Here is a 17934-nt window from a genome sequence, read left to right on the forward strand (position 1 = left end):
CAGGTTTGCGCGTGGGTGCATTTATCCAGCAGGTCTTTTTTTTTTGCGGTACGCGGGCCTCTCCCGTTGTGGAGCACAGGCTCCGGACGCGCAGGCTCAGCGGCCATGGCTCACGGGCCCAGCCGCTCCGTGCCACGGGGGATCTTCCCGGACCGGGGCACGAACCCGTGTCCCCTGCATCGGCAGGCGGACTCTCAACCACTGCGCCACCAGGGGAGCCCTATCCAGCAAGTCTTTAAGTGCATTAAAACGCCGCCGAGTAAGAAAATTAGCATCCTTGTCAGAGCCATTTGTTGCACCTTAAGGATCTACTGTGTCAGTGCTGTCAAAACAGGTCATTATTCACGGAGGAGGAGAGCCCCACGAAGCCTCTCCCGGGGCGCGGATGCTCACCTGGCAGATTGGAGCTAACTCAAGGACCGCGGTCCTGGGGTCACGCCCACCAGAGTTAGTGGAATTCCAATGACTGGGTTTGAGGGCAAAATGTTCCATCGTGATTTAAAAAATTGAAATAAAGGGAACTAGAAAGAGCTGTTCTTCACTGAGCCCCACCACGTGTGGTTCTGAGGGCGGCGCTGTACCCGCAGACTTTCATCCCATCCTCATTAGAAGGCATTGTTGTCCCCTTTGCACCTGGGGAAGCTAAACCAGGCAGGAGTGACTTTCTCGAGGATGCAGACTGCACTGGAGCTGAGCTGGAACTGACGCCTGGGTTCTCAGCCCCCGAGACTGTGCTCTTCCCTCCCCACCCCACTGTCTCCCTTCGGTTCCAGTCTTCAGCTCCGAAAGCAAGGACATGATGCTCAAGCCACACAGACGTACCCAGCTCTGTGGATTTCAGGCTGTGTGTATGTGCGTGTGCTCATTTGTGTGATAGTATCTATTGTATCAGTTTTGATCGTAACATTATTTGCACGGTGCTTTAAATTTTGCAAAGCATTTCCACACATAGAGCCTCTTGTGGTCTTCTTAACAATCTTACGAAATAACTGGGCCAAGGATCATGATTCTTAATTTACAGCTGAGGAAACCGAAGCTCAGTCAGGGAAGAGGTTTCAGCAAAGCCTGCGGACCAAGATGGAGCTAAATGCTGATGGAGCCCTTCTTATCCCCATCCAGCTCTGTCTTCTCTGGTTTGTTCCTGATTCCTGCAGCCCTGCGACCCCATCACCTTCCTGACTCCTGCATCCCTGCGCCCCCATCACCTCCCTGACTCCTGCAGCCCAGCACCCCCGTCACCTTCCTGACTCCTGCATCCCTGTGCCCCCATCACCTTCCCCCAGTGTTGGGTTCAGGGCTACACTTGGGAAAGGTCGGTGGAGGAATCAGAGGAAGAATGGAAGGAATAAAAGTGGAGGAGAGGACGGTGGAGAATGGGGAGACGTGGTCGGGTAGAGAATTCTGATAAAGAAGAGAGTCAGGAGGACAGGAGGAGAATACACAGAGGGTGTGTGGGACAAAGGAGCTGAGCCCCTGGGATGAACCTCAAATAAAGCCAGGTTCTGTCCTGACGAATGGAAGAGTAGATGGTGGGTAATTGTCATGCTCATGTCTCTTATAGGAGAAAAGCGTCTTCCTGCTCTGGTGTGAAGAGCTGAGCTTGGGCCTGACGTCTTTGCATTTGAAGCTTAACACTCAGGTCTCAGGCTCAAGTGGGGTTTCTCTGGCCGGTGAGATCACCAGAGGCAACTTTAGGTTCAGACAAATAGTCTGCAAGAGATGGACAATCTGCAAGTTTATTTTCAAATGAGCTGTAATCTCAAGGGGACAGTGTGCTGGACCAGGCTCGATCAAGGAAGTGTGAGTTGGGTGAGTCAGGGAGAGGGGAGAGAAAGAATATTGGGCACCTTTTAGATGGAACCTATATATTGCTTCATTGAACTCTAGCTGCCCTTTCAAGGTAAGTCTCCTCACCATTTTGGAGATAAGGTGAGAGGTTAAATACGTTCCCTAAGGACACACCGGTTGTGTCTTTTCTGAACAGTTTTCTGAGATGCCCTTTTATAAACCTGGTTACATGCCCCTTTGGAAATTCCCAACCTCCTTGTCTATCCTCCTCCTTCCTCCTCATACCCCAGTTCCTCTGGGATAGACTGACATGAATGTGAATTCCATCTCTGCCATTTACCAGCTGTGAGGTTTTGGGCAAGTCACTCAATCTCTCTTGGCCTAAGTTTTCCTCATCTGTAAAATGGGCTAGAATTGCTTATCTGTCCTCTGTGCAGTGAACCTTGCTTTGGACTTTTGTAATTCTTTGCCTCTGTCTAAATGTGTCCATTTATTGTTCCATTTTTTTCTAGGCTGTCCTAGGTACTCCAATAAACAACTTCCCACTAAGGAGTCAATGGACAATAATAGCTTGGTGCAAGTGTCAACAAACGTTTTCTGGAATGGACCATAGTAAATATTCAGGCTTCGAGGGCCATCTGGTCCCCATGTAACTACTCAGCTCTGCTGTTGTATTGCAAAAGCTGCCATGAGATAATATGTAAATGAATGAGTGCAGTGTGTGCCAAACAACTTTATTTACGGGCACTAAAATTTGAATTTCATGTAATTTTCATGTGCCACAAAATATTATTCATCTTTTGATTTTTTTTCAAGCATTTAAGATGTACAAACCATTTTGTAGCTCATGGTTTCACAGAAACAGGTTGACTAGATTTGGCTTGTGGGCTATACTTTGCTGAACCCTGGCTTAATAGTGACATTTGGCATTTGCAGTTTAAGTGGGGATTATCCTGTTAAAGAAGAAAACCACAGGCCACAAATGGCATTGCTTGTGATAAGCCCATGATATCAAACCTAGATTTAATTCCTGACCTAATTGCAGTTTCAACCTTCCCAAGAAACGTAATCTTAATCGGCCAGTCTGGAATTTTATTCTCAGCACCAACAAGGTAATCTGTCATGTGCTCCCTCTCTATCCCCCAAAGGAAGAAGAGGCAATCTGCATGAGAGACCCTTGCCCTTTACCCCAAAGAAGGTGACCTGGTCTGAAGCAACTCTTTCTTTAGCTTTTTCTTTCTTTCTTTCTTTTTTTTTTTTTTTGCTAATAGCCTCCTTGCCCACGCTCCTTCTATAAAAACCCTCCATTTTGTACAACTCCTTGGAGCACCTATTTACTAGATGAGATGCTGCCTGATTCATGAATTATTGAATAAAGCCAATTAGATCTTCACATTTACTTGGCTGAATTCTGTTTTTTACCAGATTTGGTGGCAGCAGTGGGATTGAAGCAAACTTCCAATGGCATTTGGGGACAACAGGGAACACAGGCATGGTGCCCCATGAATACTTTTCAGTTCACAGTCCTTCTCACCATTTCCGAGGGCCATTGGCAAATTCCTCTCAGTTTGAGCTCCATTCACTTTGCTTTCAAGCTCCCAGTATAATTGGTTTCGTTTACAGGGCAGGTCAGCTTGAGCTGGTAAATGATTCTGCCTGCAGCCAATTGAGCTGACAGATGATTCTGCCTGGAGCCAAGCCCTTAGCCTTTCAGAATGCAATTTCCAGGTTTCTGAGTGGAAAACCCCAGCCATTGATTCTGTTCCCAGATTCCACACTGGGAACTGATGAAAGTTTAGTGTGCAATTCCTCATGTGCTTGGAATCCTTCCCCAGATTCCATGTTGGGGACTGTTTGTGGCAGCTGCAGTTCTCCATTTTGTTTGGAATCAGTCCTCAGTTCCTCAATCCTTGGGGATGGCTGGTTCAGTCCTTTCCCCAAGGTTCCATGGGAATTGGTGGTGGTGCATACAGGGCCTTCTTTTCGCCAGGACACAGAAACATCTCTTGGTTACTGCCTATACGTTAATGTGCACGTGTTTGTCTTCTTTTGTGTAGATAAAGGCTAATTGCTAATGAGATCCTTTATATCCGAAACTTGAGTGTGCCACCTCCGGCATACCTTCTTATTTTATGTCTGAGCACTGTGATTCCAGAAGCTGTAGGTATTTACAAAAATGGCAAAATCTTGCTCAGCTTGTTTTGTGTCCTGAGAGCTGGGCTTGGTAGCCACCAGCTTGAGGGTTCCAAAACATGGCTAAATAGAAATGCGAGTTATACCCCATTTATGGCTGGGCACAGCTGGATAGAAATATGGGTTAAGCTCCATTTGTAGCCAGGGACCTACCAAACTGCTGTCAGCCCTTAGAGGAATTACAATGGCCATTATGAGGAATAGATAGATCATTTAAAAAACATACATAAAAGCAAGGGCTCCATCATACAAACAGAATGGGATACCTATTTTAATAGGTGTGCAGAAGTCTACAATGGTTTTTGAAATTCCAAAATAGCTACATTGAAAGACTTACTGCAAAAGCCTAATGAAAAAATTGAAGACATAAAAGGTACCTAAAACAAAAGCTACAACCCAATCCTTTGGGGAATTGGAAACAACTGTCTTTGTCTTGAAAATCTCTGCAGGGTCAAAGGTGTGGCTCTCTAGGAGTTAAAATTTCACCTGCCTTACAGGGAACTATCTTCAATATCCTGTAATAAACCATAATGGAAAAGTATATGAAAGAGAATATATATTTGAATCACTTTGCTGTATACCAGAAATTAACACAACATTATAAATCAACTATACTTCAATTAAAAATAATAAAGCAAGCAAACAAAAACCACAGAGTTCACCTGCCTTTTTTTTTCTTTTTTGCCAATCCCCAAACCTCACCTATTCCTCTCAAAATGCTTACAAAAATCAGGACATTGGAAACAGAATTGTACTGCGCTTCATCTGTGCCTTTGTGATATAAATTTCCTATTCTATCTTCTTTAGGACCAAAGAGCCATTCTTTGAGATGCAATCTTAATAGGGAAGTTTCTCACCAGAAGAAAAAGAAAAAAAGAGTGAGGAGGTATTTGGAAACTGGGCTAACTAGAAATCTTACAAATCTTTTCCACTAATATTAGTAACTATAAGCTCTCTGTGTGCAGCAGTATGTTTCTTTGTCTATATATGTATATGTAGATATGTTTTTCTACTTTTGGATGGTATTGCCAAAATTAATTTGTAAAAGAGCTCTAGTTGGTTTCATTTGCTTCAGAAATATAACAGAAACTAACTCAGGTATTTTTCAAGTTCACGTGATTTAGAATAATCTTTAGTAAATAAAAGCTAATTAAAACAGACATACCTTTTAAGGTTATTGACATTGAACATAATGCAGATAAACCACTTTTATTCTGCTCAGTTTTATTAGTCAGATTCATGTTTCTCTGTTGCAAAATTTGTCAGCAAAAAATAAAATAACTTAGAATGATGACTGATTTTGTCTAGTGTCCCATGAAGCTTTTGTGGGTAACTTAAACATGATTGATGACAGCAAATGTTTTAGATAGATGTAAATAGGAAAGAATTTATATATAAACTTTTCAGCAACAATTATATTTTATGGTATATGTACTTAAAAATAGCCTTTGAAATCTCTTTTGGTAACTTGAAACTTTTGAGTTTTCTAAAGTTAAATGGTAGAAATGTATTACATATCCAGGTCTTTTATAAATAAGAAAATTGTGAAACATTAATTACTGAACATAGGTTTATCTACTTTTGGCTTCCTATTGCAAAGAAACTCAAGATAAATTTGGTTCTATTAGTGATAGGGATAGAGTAGGATAGTTACACAGGTAGTTGTAGAAGTCCCAGTAGGGGATTATAGAGAGGGAAACCTAGGGAACTTTGGGAGACCACTGTAAGTTAATGATAGCTCAAGAAAGCTGTCAGAATGTCGTGAAATGAAGCAGGCTTGCTTAACTATAAGGCCATAAATAAAAGCATGAGATATGCCTGAGGTCACTAAGTGAAAGAAAAAAAATGAGGCCTGCATTCTGCCAGTTGAGTTCATCAAGATAATGAACCTTAGGACCAAGGACAGGAATTTAAGGGAAAGGTGACATTCCTAAGTAGGAGACCCTCGTATGGAAACCTGAGATGATTCAACATATTTTAGTATATGTTACCACCCTTCTGCTGATTTGAATAAGCGCTACGACAGTCCTAGTTTGACCTCATAGGGTCAAACCCTCTCCTGCCTGATACGAAGGAGGAGGTAGTGATGTAAGCCTGACATCTACTTGAAGAATGAGGAAGAAGGTGGTCTTCTCCCCTCCTCCACTTTCCTTTGATTATAAAAATGTAGCCTGCTGAATCTGTGGGGCAGAGCCCCCTCGCCTGCCCACTTGCTTCCCTCACAAGTGTCCTATGTTAATAAATCTACTTCTTGCCTATCACTTTGCCTCTCACTAAATTCCTTCTGTGCTGAGACACAAAGAACCTGAGCCTCAGTAAGTCCAGTCACCAGGTGAGTGACTCTAATTAAAAGACCATGGGTTCAAGTTCCAATCAGAGGTGCACAGTTTCATTAGTAAACATGTTTTGTGTCACGCTGAAAGACTGTCCTGTGAAGAAACACATGTTTCTAGAAATTATGAAATGCATTCATAAATTTGTCAATCTAAAAAAAATGCTCGTCTGACATGTGGTTCAAAATTGCTTGCTTCTGAGTTTTCACTAGAAATTAAGGTTTCTAAGAGTTAAGAATTCTAATTCATATACGTAATTAAAGCTATTCGTAATAATAAGGGACACAACTTTATATGCAAGGAAAGTGGGATGTGTTTCTTGGTTAAGAAAAGATATGACGTGTGGAAATGCATTCCTATTAAGGGAAATGAGAGTAATTTTGCCTAAACTGGAACTTCTGCTTATGAAGGACAAACTAAATTGTGTACAGAAAGTTGATGAGAGCGAGGAAAAGATGGAATTTTACCTTGTATAATCCCTCAAACTGGTTAAAATTGAGTCGATATTATAAGGGTGTTAAAACACGCTTTACTATCAGTATATGGTCAGGCCACTCAAGATGGCTGTTCTCTTGCTCTCTGTACATCCCCTGCCAGACCAGTGCCTGCTTCACCTACACCCTACACGCATGACTACATACTTACCCCAGGCCCCAGCTAGTGACAGCATATTAAAGGGGTGGTGAGGGGTGTGCCCCTCTGCTGGTTTCCCTGGTAACTAATGAGCCAACCTGATGTCAATTTCCCGTATAACTGGCAATCTCCCCATCCCCTGGGGAGTGAAGACTGCCACCCTGTCCTGCCCACCATCCGCTGCTGCACGCGGTGGTGGGGTGTCCTTGCAGGACCTTGCTTCAGACGTGTAAGCTCCCCCATCCATTAAACCACGGACGTCTCTGTTGCTGATTCCGGGCTCTTTCTTCGGTCTTGAAGCTGGGCAAGCACAGGCCTTAGAGGCCTGCGGGGTGCAGCCCAACCATCAGTAATATACTTATGTGAAACTAAAACTTGGTTTTCTTTCATCTGCTAAAATGACAAAGGAGATTCTCTTTCCACATGCACTAAACACCTGACTGACCCCTGGATTGAGCAGGCAAATGTGAAGCAGGAGGGAAGGAGCCAGGGCACAGCCTTTGAAAGAATGACATAGCCTGAGGACATGACATAACTGATTAGAACCAAATGGGTCCAAGATGGCGGACAAGTTGACTTCCTCTAGACCTTGAGCCTCAGTATATGCTCATATCAGCAAGCTAAACGACACACCCACAGGCGCCATGACAGTTCCAAGACCATAACCGATCAAAAAGTGGGCAGTGGCCCAATTCCTTGAAATCCCCGCCCCTTCCTAAAATAGCTGGAATACTCCTTCCACTCATTAGCTTATGAAATTAGCCACTCCTATAAAAACGGACAACCCCACACTCTGGTGCCCCTCTCACCTTCCGAGATGGCCCACACTCTGTGGAGTGTGTCTCTAAATAAATCCACTTCTTACCTATCACTTTGTCTCTCACTGAATTCTTTCTGCGATAAGACATCGAGAACCTGAGCTTCATTAAGTCCTGAAACCAGGTGTGTGATCTCAGTTGGAAGACTGTGGGTTTTGGCTGGGCTCCAGTCCCATCCATGTGGGTTTGAGTCCCAGTCTGGGTTTTGGCGGGGTTCGAGTCCCGGCCGTGCGGGTTCAAGTCCCAACCTGAGGTGCACAGTTTCAAATGCAGGGAATAAATCCATCTCCTGGTTAGGAGTAAATACAAGTGAGATATGATCAGAAATCTCTCCTTAACACTTGGAGACATTACAAATTCTGTTGCAAAAGCACTAGCTGTCCAGCAAAGGTCTTTATACTCTCTGGTCAAGGTTTTTCTTGATAATAGAATAGCCTTTGGTTACCTTTTAGCTGAACAAGGTGTCTGTGCCATACCCAACACCACCTGCTATACCTGAGTTGACACTTTAGGGAAGTTGAAACTCAGTTACGTAGGATTACTGAACAAGCCACTTGGCCTAAGAGGGTCACTGCTTCAGTGGGGTCTTTCTTTGATTGGTTTGGGTCTTGGGGACCATGGCTCTGAAGTGCACTCCGAACATTGAGAATTATCGTGCTTATTATAATCATAATAATAACCCTGGTGTGTTGTATTCTCTCAAAACCCTTTCAATGCATGTTTGCAGTTGCTAACTACCAAGCAAATGATCTCCCTAAGACTGGAACATCAGAAAAACAATGAAGAGAATGATCAACTTAAGCATTATGAGCCTGGAACTGACCTGTGAATGTCACAGGGATTAAGCAAAGACACTGTGACCTATAGATACCACACCAAGGATCAACAAGGCTGTGAGAACTACAGAGCAATAGGTGAGAGTGGTGCTATTGCCTTAACTTTTGATCATATCTCTCAGTTAGGCTGAGAGTTTGACCAAAAGGGGGGAACTGTTAAAGAAAACCACAGGCCCAAAAAGGCACTACCTGTGCTAAAGCCCATGATACCAAACATAGATTTAATACCTGACCTGACTACGGTTTTGACCTTCCGCAGGCATGTAATCCTTTCTTTCTTTCTGTTTCTTTTCCTTCCTTCTTTCCTTCCTTCCTTCCTTCCCTTTCCTTTCCTTTCCTTTCTTTTTCCTCCCTCCCTCCCCACTTCCTTCCTTTCTTTCTTCCTTCCTCCCTTCCTTCCTTCCTTTCTTTCTTTCTTTCTTTCTTCCTTCCTTTCTTTCTTCCTTCCTTCCTTCCTTCCTTCCTTCCTTCCCTTCCCTTTCCTTTCCTTTCTTTTTCCTCCCTCCCTCCCCACTTCCTTCCTTTCTTTCTTCCTTTCTTTCTTTCTTTCTTTCTTCCTTCCTTTCTTTCTTCCTTCCTTCCTTCCTTCCTTCCTTCCTTCCCTTCCCTTTCCTTTCCTTTCTTTTTCCTCCCTCCCTCCCCACTTCCTTCCTTTCTTTCTTCCTTTCTTTCTTTCTTTCTTTTTTTCTTTCTTTCTTCCTTCCTTCCTTCCTTCCTTCCCTCCTTCCTTCTGAAGTATAGTTGATTTACAATATTATATTAGTTTCCAGTGTATAAGATAGTCTAGGGATGTAATCTTAATTGGACAGTCTGGAATTTTCTGGTCAATGGAGACCCTTTACATCCCACAAAGGAAGAAGAGGTAATATGAATAATAGACCCTTGCCCTTCTCCCAAAAGAAGGTGACCTGGCCAGAAAAAATTCTTTCTTTTCTTTTGCTAGTAACTTTCTCACCCCTCCCTCCTTCAATAAAAGCCCTCCATTTTTACAACCCCTCTGAACACCGGACGCTGCCCATTCATGAACTGTTGAATAAAGCCAATTAGATCTTCACATTCACTACACTGAATTTTGTTTTTTAACAATCCTTTAGAACACAATGTTGGTACCCTAATGGTAGTACCTTGGACTCCCTGGCAGGACAGTGAAGGAGGGAACGGAGGGCAAGGAGCCACCCTTTGCTCTGTCTTTCAGCCTGCAACAAGGGTGACATCACCAGAAGTCCTCCAATGGACACAGCGCCACCTTCTGAGCCTGCCTGTTTCTGTGTAAGCAAATCTGGGTACCTACATGGGCTTATCACTCTGTGATCCAAAGTCAATGCCTCTGAAGTAGTCAAACCTAAGTCAGCTCTTTGTGGTACTTGATCGATAATTGATCTGACCTTTGCAAGGGATAGGGTGAAGCCGACTGACCCCTGGGGCCTGGGCATTTCTCTCCTTGACAGGGTGGCAGGCAAGTGGACAGCTGCAGAAGGGACAGAATATATACTTGACAAGGCTTAGCAGTGGTTTACTCTACCCAAGGCATGCTGACTGCGTCTTGTCCCCTAGCCTATCGGGTCTCATGGGATTTGCCTGAAAATCTAACCTCCTTTGCTGCTCAGTACTTTGAATTGGTTTTGGAATAAATACGTGACTTTAGATACTTTTCCAGAAGTGCTCTGCTTAGTGCACTCAGGAGAATCATCCTTTTCAGCTGGTCTCCCTGCCCCAATTTCTGCATCCCAGCCGCCATCTATGTGGTTGGCCAGAAAGTCCTTCTTCTCCAAGATCACCCCTCATCACGCCAGGGCATGAAAGCCTCTGGGCTCCCCACTGCCGTTGGGGTAACACAGGAGGTCTCCTTCTTGATCTGGTCCCCACTGGTCTGTCCAATGCTGTCCCCCCTGCCCTGGCCACATCATGCTCCCTCCCAGCTTCCTGACATCTGCTCCCTAACCTGGAACACTCCTCTTCGCTGTGCTAAAGCTATTATCCTTCAAGATTGACCCCAGGTGCCTCTGCCCCAGGGCCCCTGCAAGGTTAAATGTCTCTCCCTTGTGTCCCCAGTGCTCCCTCCAGCAGAGCTTGTGTCCCCCATATTGCCTTCTATACCATGAGTCCTGGTAGGCCTTTTTTCCTCTGTATTCTCAACCTTCAGCACACAGTGGGCCTTCCGTAAAGGGTAAATGAATTCACGTCAGAATATCTCCTACTGCGTCGTGTGTGTCAGTTTCAGTTATCTCACAATGCAAATAACTAAGGGAAAATTAATCTCAACCAGCAGCTTTCAGGCTGCTGTCTTTTCAACACAAAAATCTTAGACATACTCTAGGTGTTTAGAAATATTTTCTGCATGACCTTCTCACTCCAGATGAAGGCCATGGACCAGGAACATGCAGATCGACCCCAGACTCACTAAGTCAGAATCTGGATGTTACCCAGCCTCCCAGGTGCTCATGCACACATTCAGATTTGAGAAGCATTCCTCTCAAAGACACCCTTCTCCTTCCTAACGAAGGCCTGGTTTGTGGAATGGTAGAAACACCGAGACAGTTTGACGCACCTGGAGAATAATTCAAGCCCAAAAGAAGAGAGAAGAACTGGTTCATTATGTGGCTGCATCTCCTTTTCTTTCTATATGAAATAAGACACCTTACTGTGAAGGTAAAAGGGGCAGGAATTGGGCCCGAGGGAGAAGCTCTAGGAACCTGCAGCGTTGGGTGAACTGATGCCGGGCGAGGTGTAATTGGCGCCGTGGGATGGTGCTGTGGGATGAAGTCGGAAAATGAAGATGGGATTTTGCGGGGGCTGGAGTCTGGAAAGCTGATTTGATGTGGGAGCTTCAGATCCAGAATGGCAGGATGTCTGGTCAGCAACATGCCTGGGAAAGAAACGGTGAAGGGCCAGGGAGAGAGTCTATAGTGGTTCTCTTCAGAGGGGAGCTGCTTTGCATAAAGGGGACAGTGACAGACTGAACTTTGGGTCTTGGGTGGCAGGAGCAGGTAATAATAAATACAAAATCTGACTTGCAACAATAAAAGGGAAAATGTCCTAAGTAAGTGTTGTGCAGACAATGTTTTCAGCTTGAAACATAGAAGAGATGGGCCAAGGGATTATAGAAAACAATAAAGGAAGGGAAAAAGAACAGATGTGTTTCTCAGTATGACATTACATAACATAATGTAAACACTGAACAAACAAAGCCCTCAAACCAGCAACTGAATTGCAAATGCTCCTCTAGGACACAGTCCGTGGCCCCTATGGGCAGGGGTCAGCAGTGCCATCTCTGGCTGTGTCCATTGCCGTTACTGCCCCCATCTCCCTGAGAGCCTCTCAGGGCACTGCATCCTCTGTGGTGCTCTGACCCATGGACGGATGCAGATTCTTCCCGAAGTCCTCAGGCGTGGGTACCTATAACCGCTTGGCAGAAGGGAAGCAGACACTAAGAAGACTGCAAGTCCAGATGCCTGGCATGAAAAGCACAAGCTCATCTTTAGCATGTGCGCTGCAGGCACACGTTTTTTCTGGTTCCTGTTAGAATCATCCGTCTCCGTGAATAAGAGCTGCTATAGGGATACTGCGTGTTCTCAGAGCTCAGGACAAAACACAGAGGTTTAGTTCTCCCTCTCACCCACACAGGTCTAGCTGATGCTTTGAGGATGCTCTTCTGCCCTGGGCAGCTGAGAATGGGAGTGACATTTCCTTAGGCAAATCTCCACCTACCCCTGCAGAGAAAGCTGACCCTCACCATCTACTCAGAATTACACCCTCAGAATACAGCCGAGAAGACAAAACTCACGTCAGAGCAAGGCGCACATACCTGGTACCCTGGGGTCATTTTATGGATGCAAAGCCTTCCTCCCTTTGCTGCCAGCTGAGCCTCTGATAAGCCCTGCTCTGCCATTGGTGAGTGATGGTGGTAAGCAAGCTTTTAGGTGATGGACAGAAAGTTCGGGGAGTGCCAGGGACCGTGAGGAATGTGGTTGTGCCCTCAGGGAGCCCATATCATTTCTGGGAGGACAATATTCACCCACAGAAAAAAGACAGAGAATGGAATACCATAGCCCGAGCAGATGATGCCGTAGCCAAGGTCTGAAAGGCAGGTGGCAGCAGAGCCAGGGGGTGGGATGTCCTTCGTGCACAGCTGGGTAAGGCCAGCATCGCCTTGGGAAAGCTGCAGCCCTGCATTCCTGGAAGGGGTTATTGTGATGGAAAAGAGGACCAATGCCCTGGGGCATCACTGGAGTCTGGGAGAAAGGGAGGGCTCTAGCTGTGAGCAGGTCCCTTGCTCCTCCAGCATAGCTAGCTCCCTGGGACAAGCTGAGCGCAGAAAGGGCTTGCGATGGCACTGACTGGAAGTGAGTGGTCCAGGGGAGACAGAAGGCTCTGAGCATGATGGATTGCTTTCACTATGCTGCAGTCCCCTCCTGCCTGGAGGGGAATGACTTAGAACAGGTACAAGAATTTGAACTGCCAACTGCAATTGCTTGGTGACTGTCATTGCTTGAGAGAAGCCAGCTCAGGGAGGAGCCTCTGTTCTGGGCAATTACGCCTGGCACACGTCCGCAGAGCCTGCACTCACAGCTTGGTCCCAGGGGCTTGGGGAGCATCGCGGCTCCTCACCCTGGCATCCGAAATCTTGGCTACCAACCCTCCCCTCCACCGACTGCTCCAAATTCGCTCCCCATTTGCTCCCCAGTCCACACCCCCTCCGCAAGTCAGACCGGCTTCCTGACATTGTTCACTGTGCCCTGAATGGCCTCCCGTCTCTTGGTTCCTCTCTTATTTTATACAGTGCAGCCTTCACCCAACACCTGCTTCAGGAAGAACCAGCCTTTCCCCTAGGAACCGGATGGGCTCTCCCAGTGAGGAACAGCCTGCTTCATCTGTGGTTAACAAAACAAAACAAAACAAAACGAAGCAGACAAACAAACAAAAAGCAACCCAGTAAAACATGGCTCACTCCAGTTTGCCCCACAAAGCTGGGAGAAGGGGCTGGACACGAGACACATATCTGGGACCTGTGGTCATGCTCTTCCCTGGAGAAAGGAGCACTTTGAGCTCTGAGGCTGCAGCCCTGGCCAGGAGTAGAAGAGAGAACAGTCCCGAGACGGGCTGGTCAGAAATGGCGGTTGCCCCCAGTGGAGGAGTAAAGTGGACCAGTACGGTGGTAGGACGGAAGATTGCTCTCTAGGTCTGGGGCCTGGGATAGGAATGCCAGGAAAACAATTTGACCATCACCACACATATCTGAGATCTTGGAGGACCTGTCTGTGATCTGAAAGCCTGCTGGGACAATGGCTGGGGAGACAGACGTAATGGCTGTCTACAGTGGGTGAGTTAGAGGGAGGAGGGGGGTGATGGAGAATCCAGTGTCTGCTTCTCCCACCCAAGGCTGGCAGACTTAGGCAGGGAACCACCATCACGTAGTTAGTCCAGACGTTACACCTGCTTACATCGCTTTGCCTGGCACGGTGAGCAGGTGCAGGGAGGCGCTGCTTCCTTCTTGTCTTTGTTCCACACAGAGGTACATTTTTCACCATTCATTCATGCATTCAGCACTTGCCAATCACCTGCCTTGTGCCTAGCCCCGTGCTGGGGCTGCAGACACACCAGTAGATGGATAGCATCCCTGCCTCCTGGACCTCCCTGTCTAGAGCTGAAAACAGCCTCATGCCCCGAGGTAGGGGCCCCACGCATTCTTCACACGCAGAATGAAACATTATCAACACGTTTCACTTTGCATACATTGAACACTGAAACAAGTACAAACTCCATTAGGAAATTACATTTAAATATATTTCAATGTGATTCCAAATCTGTAGGTGTCTCATTTATCAAAGACAAAAAAGATTGGGTTCATTCTCCAGACACGGCTTTGTGTCTTGCTTTCCTCACTTTAAATCCCATTGTGAGCGCGTTCCGAGCTTAGAAAGCTTTTATACTCTTTCCAGGCTTTCTTTTCAAAAGTGAGACTTTCACTGGGACCAGTTGTTACACGTCAAAATAAAACAAGGTGAGTTCTTCTTCACTCAGGTAGCTTTTCATTCATTCATTCTTGGGTTCATTCATTCAATGACTGTTTCTTGAGCACCTACCATTGGGGCCAGACATATGCTAAACCTGAGAAATTCCACTGTGAACAAAAGAGACAGAATCCTGCCCTCAGGGTCCTCAGGGTCAAGTGAATTACACTCAACCAGAGTTCAGGTCCCCTGAGGTCAGGGACACACAGATTCCCACTCTGGCTTGTTCCTTTTTCTCTGTCTCTTGCTTGAAATAGACAGACACAGAGAAGACTCTCCTTTGTTCTTTACCTCTCACAAGTCTTAGCTGTGTCTCCCCTACTCAGCATTTCACCTTGTCTACTTTGTTCAAAGGCAAGCGATTCCGGTTCTCTCCAGAGGTGGATTTAATTACCCCCTCCCATCTTTCTAGCTGCAAGATGAAGGAAGATAAAGTTGTGCAGGGGACGATCTGAGGGCAATGACCCAGGTGGGTCCTCAGGTGTCCTTGCTTTGCACCATGAGGTCCTGCCAGTCTGGCCTGCTGAATTGGATTAGGAATAAATGCCTGCCTAAAAGGCAGCCATTCAAGGTCTGACCAGTGACCTATATGTGGTCTGGCGTCAGCCTGTCCCATAGGGACATGAACGACCAACACAGCTAATCGCACCCTCTCTTGGGGAGTTTAGAATGAAAGATACAGAGCGATAGACACAGAGAAAGAGGTAGAATGTAACAGGGGCCCTGAAGCTTTTAAGACCTATGAAGGGAAGGCAGCAGACAGAGGCACAAAGTGGATGAAACCATGGCGCGCCCTAAGTTATGTGTAAGCAGAACCCTGCGACAGCATCAACAACCAAAACGGTGGCACAGAGATAACTCCAGCATCCCTGCTCGGCCACCAGAACTATTGGTGCCACCACAAGAGCTCTTGTTATTCCATAAACCATCCAATCCTCTGCGAGCTCCATCTCTGCAGCTGGCCTTCTCATCCTTATTTCCCCTTAGTTCATTGCTACACCTGCATCCTCAAAGGGTAACCTGAACCTTCTGTCTTTGCATCCTAAAAGACCTAAACTAGCACAGATATCCACCTCCATCGAAGGCCATTGCTTCTCCATTACCAGAGCCAACACGTTAGAAACCCCCTAACACAGAGGCTGGATTCTGGATCTCCAGCCTCTGCCTGTACGCCCTCTGTGCAAGCCCAAGGAACACGCAACCTTCCCCAGGTGCTGAGCAATTATTAAAACTTGAAATGCACCAGCTGAACTCCGAACTCTTAGGTAAAGTGAATTGGCCCTTTCTCCTGAGCACTGTGGGACAATTCCTATTGATAGGAAGCGGTCATGAGACTTGAGAAAGGGCACACTGGACAAACTGGGCACACGAGTTGGATGAGCTGGCTTGGACATTCTCAGCTGTAAAATGGGGGTACTCTATTGCCCAGGAGTTGTAAGAACAAACAGGCTACTCTATTTCTCACCGCAGAGTGCCTGTGCTTTACAAATCCCTCTAGTGATGCACTGTGAGGATTGGAAGGCAAGTCCAGCACCTCCTATACACATGGCCAAGCTGCCTTCACCCAACAGTACCGACAAGAGCAGGCCCACCTTGCCAGCCAGGCTTGCAAACTGGCTTTACGTCCACCTGCACCAGGGTGTCCTGCGCTGCAGGCTTCTGTCCACAGTCGTAGGCGGTCACCAGGATCTCATACTGGCGTTGCTTGTCATAGCTCAGCTTCTCCGTGTTCCTGACGTTGCCTGAAGATACAGGGACATTGAAAATCATTTCAGATCAAGTTAACCACGTTGCAGTTCTTCAAAATCCCTTCTGCCCTCTTTCAACCTTCACCAGAATAAAATGTCCCCTTTCCCTATCTCTTTGTAAAGACTAGGGCAAGTAGGGGCGTGGCTTCCACGTGTGGCCTGCTTGTGCCTTGGTGGCAGATTCTCAGGAACTGCCGGCTGGAGCCACCCCAGCTGTGCAACGGAACTGCCGGGTAATTCTGCCCACACATCTGGAACCCAACTGGTTGTGTTAAGTACAGGGTCGTCAGAAGACCACCCTAAACTGCACCAAACTAACCCTACATTAGGCTGTGTCCCTAATGTAGGGCAACGTATGCTCATCTGACATGAAATCTCTGGGAAAAAGATGGAATTCAGAAACGTCCCGACACGTATTTTTTAACATCTGGGCTCTTCGCCAGGAATGTTCATTGCCTCGTCTCACATTATTTTGCTACCAAATAGGAAGTAAAATCAATATGAGAAAACGTGTGACCTCTCTTCTGAAAGCTACACAGAATAACAGATTCCTTGCCCTGGTGGCAAAGACATTTTTCTCCTCCAAGAGAGACCAGACATTGTTTCTGAGCCATTTGTGTGTATTTGTTCCTGTGGGCTTGATATCATGGTTCAGAAATAAATCTTTGACAATTGATGAGCAAACTTTTAATTGACTATTTTTGCTGAAATACAATTTTGGTTTCAAAAAATCAATCAAGGCCTGACGTGCATTTAATACTTCTTACTTTTTTTTTTTTTTTTTGCGGTACGCGGGCCTCTCACTGTTGTGGCCTCTCCCGTTGCGGAGCACATGCTCCGGACGCGCAGGCTCAGCGGCCATGGCTCACGGGCCCAGCCGCTCCGCGGCATGTGGGATCTTCCCGGACCGGGGCACGAACCCGTGTCCCCAGCATCGGCAGGCAGACTCTCAACCACTGCGCCACCAGGGAAGCCCTACTTTTTACTTTTTGATTCCCAGCGCTTAAAGTCTCCCTTTGTTGAGAATAATTTCATTCTGGCTTTTTTTTTTTTCAGTGGTGGAGCTGACAGCAAATTAGAATTCAAATGATATCATCATCCTTTGCCAGAAGCGAAATCAAGAGAGTGGCATGGACATATATACACTCCTAAATGTAAAACCGATGATACCTAGTGGGAAGCAGCCGCATAGCACAGGGAGATCAGCTCGGTGCTTTGTGACCATCTAGAGGGGTGGGATAGGGAAGGCGGGAGGGAGGGAGACGCAAGAGGGAAGAGATACGGGGACATATGTATATGTATAGTTGATTCACTTTGTTATAAAGCAGAAACTAACACACCATTGGAAAGCAATTATACTCCAATAAAGATGTTAAAAAAACAAAAAACCCCAAATAAACCAACAAGCAAATACACAAACATGGAATGGCTGACTCAGGTATATATATTTCATTTTTGTGCACCTTTGTTAAAATTAAAAAAAAATTTATTGAAGTATAGTTGATTTACAACGCTGTGTTAATTTCTGCTGTACAGCAAAGTGATTCATTTATACATAGATATACATTCTTTTT

The 17934-nt window shown here is 45.9% G+C and overlaps 1 protein-coding gene across 2 annotated transcripts in view; it reads right to left on the reverse strand.

Annotated features, from left to right (window-relative positions):
* Positions 1–17934, reverse strand: part of CLSTN2 (calsyntenin 2) — a gene marked incomplete at both ends in the record, with an annotated part of 638376 nt that overhangs the window by 124403 nt on the left and 496039 nt on the right. For both annotated transcript variants that reach the window (XM_082654156.1, XM_082654157.1), the window contains one exon: positions 16205–16354. In XM_082654156.1, the coding sequence (XP_082510282.1) occupies positions 16205–16354 (150 nt within the window). The remainder of the gene's footprint in view (positions 1–16204; positions 16355–17934) is intronic.

The sequence above is a fragment of the Grampus griseus genome (genome assembly GCF_964374135.1).
Source record: "Grampus griseus genome assembly, chromosome: 5".
In the NCBI taxonomy this organism is placed as follows: Eukaryota; Metazoa; Chordata; class Mammalia; order Artiodactyla; family Delphinidae; genus Grampus; species Grampus griseus.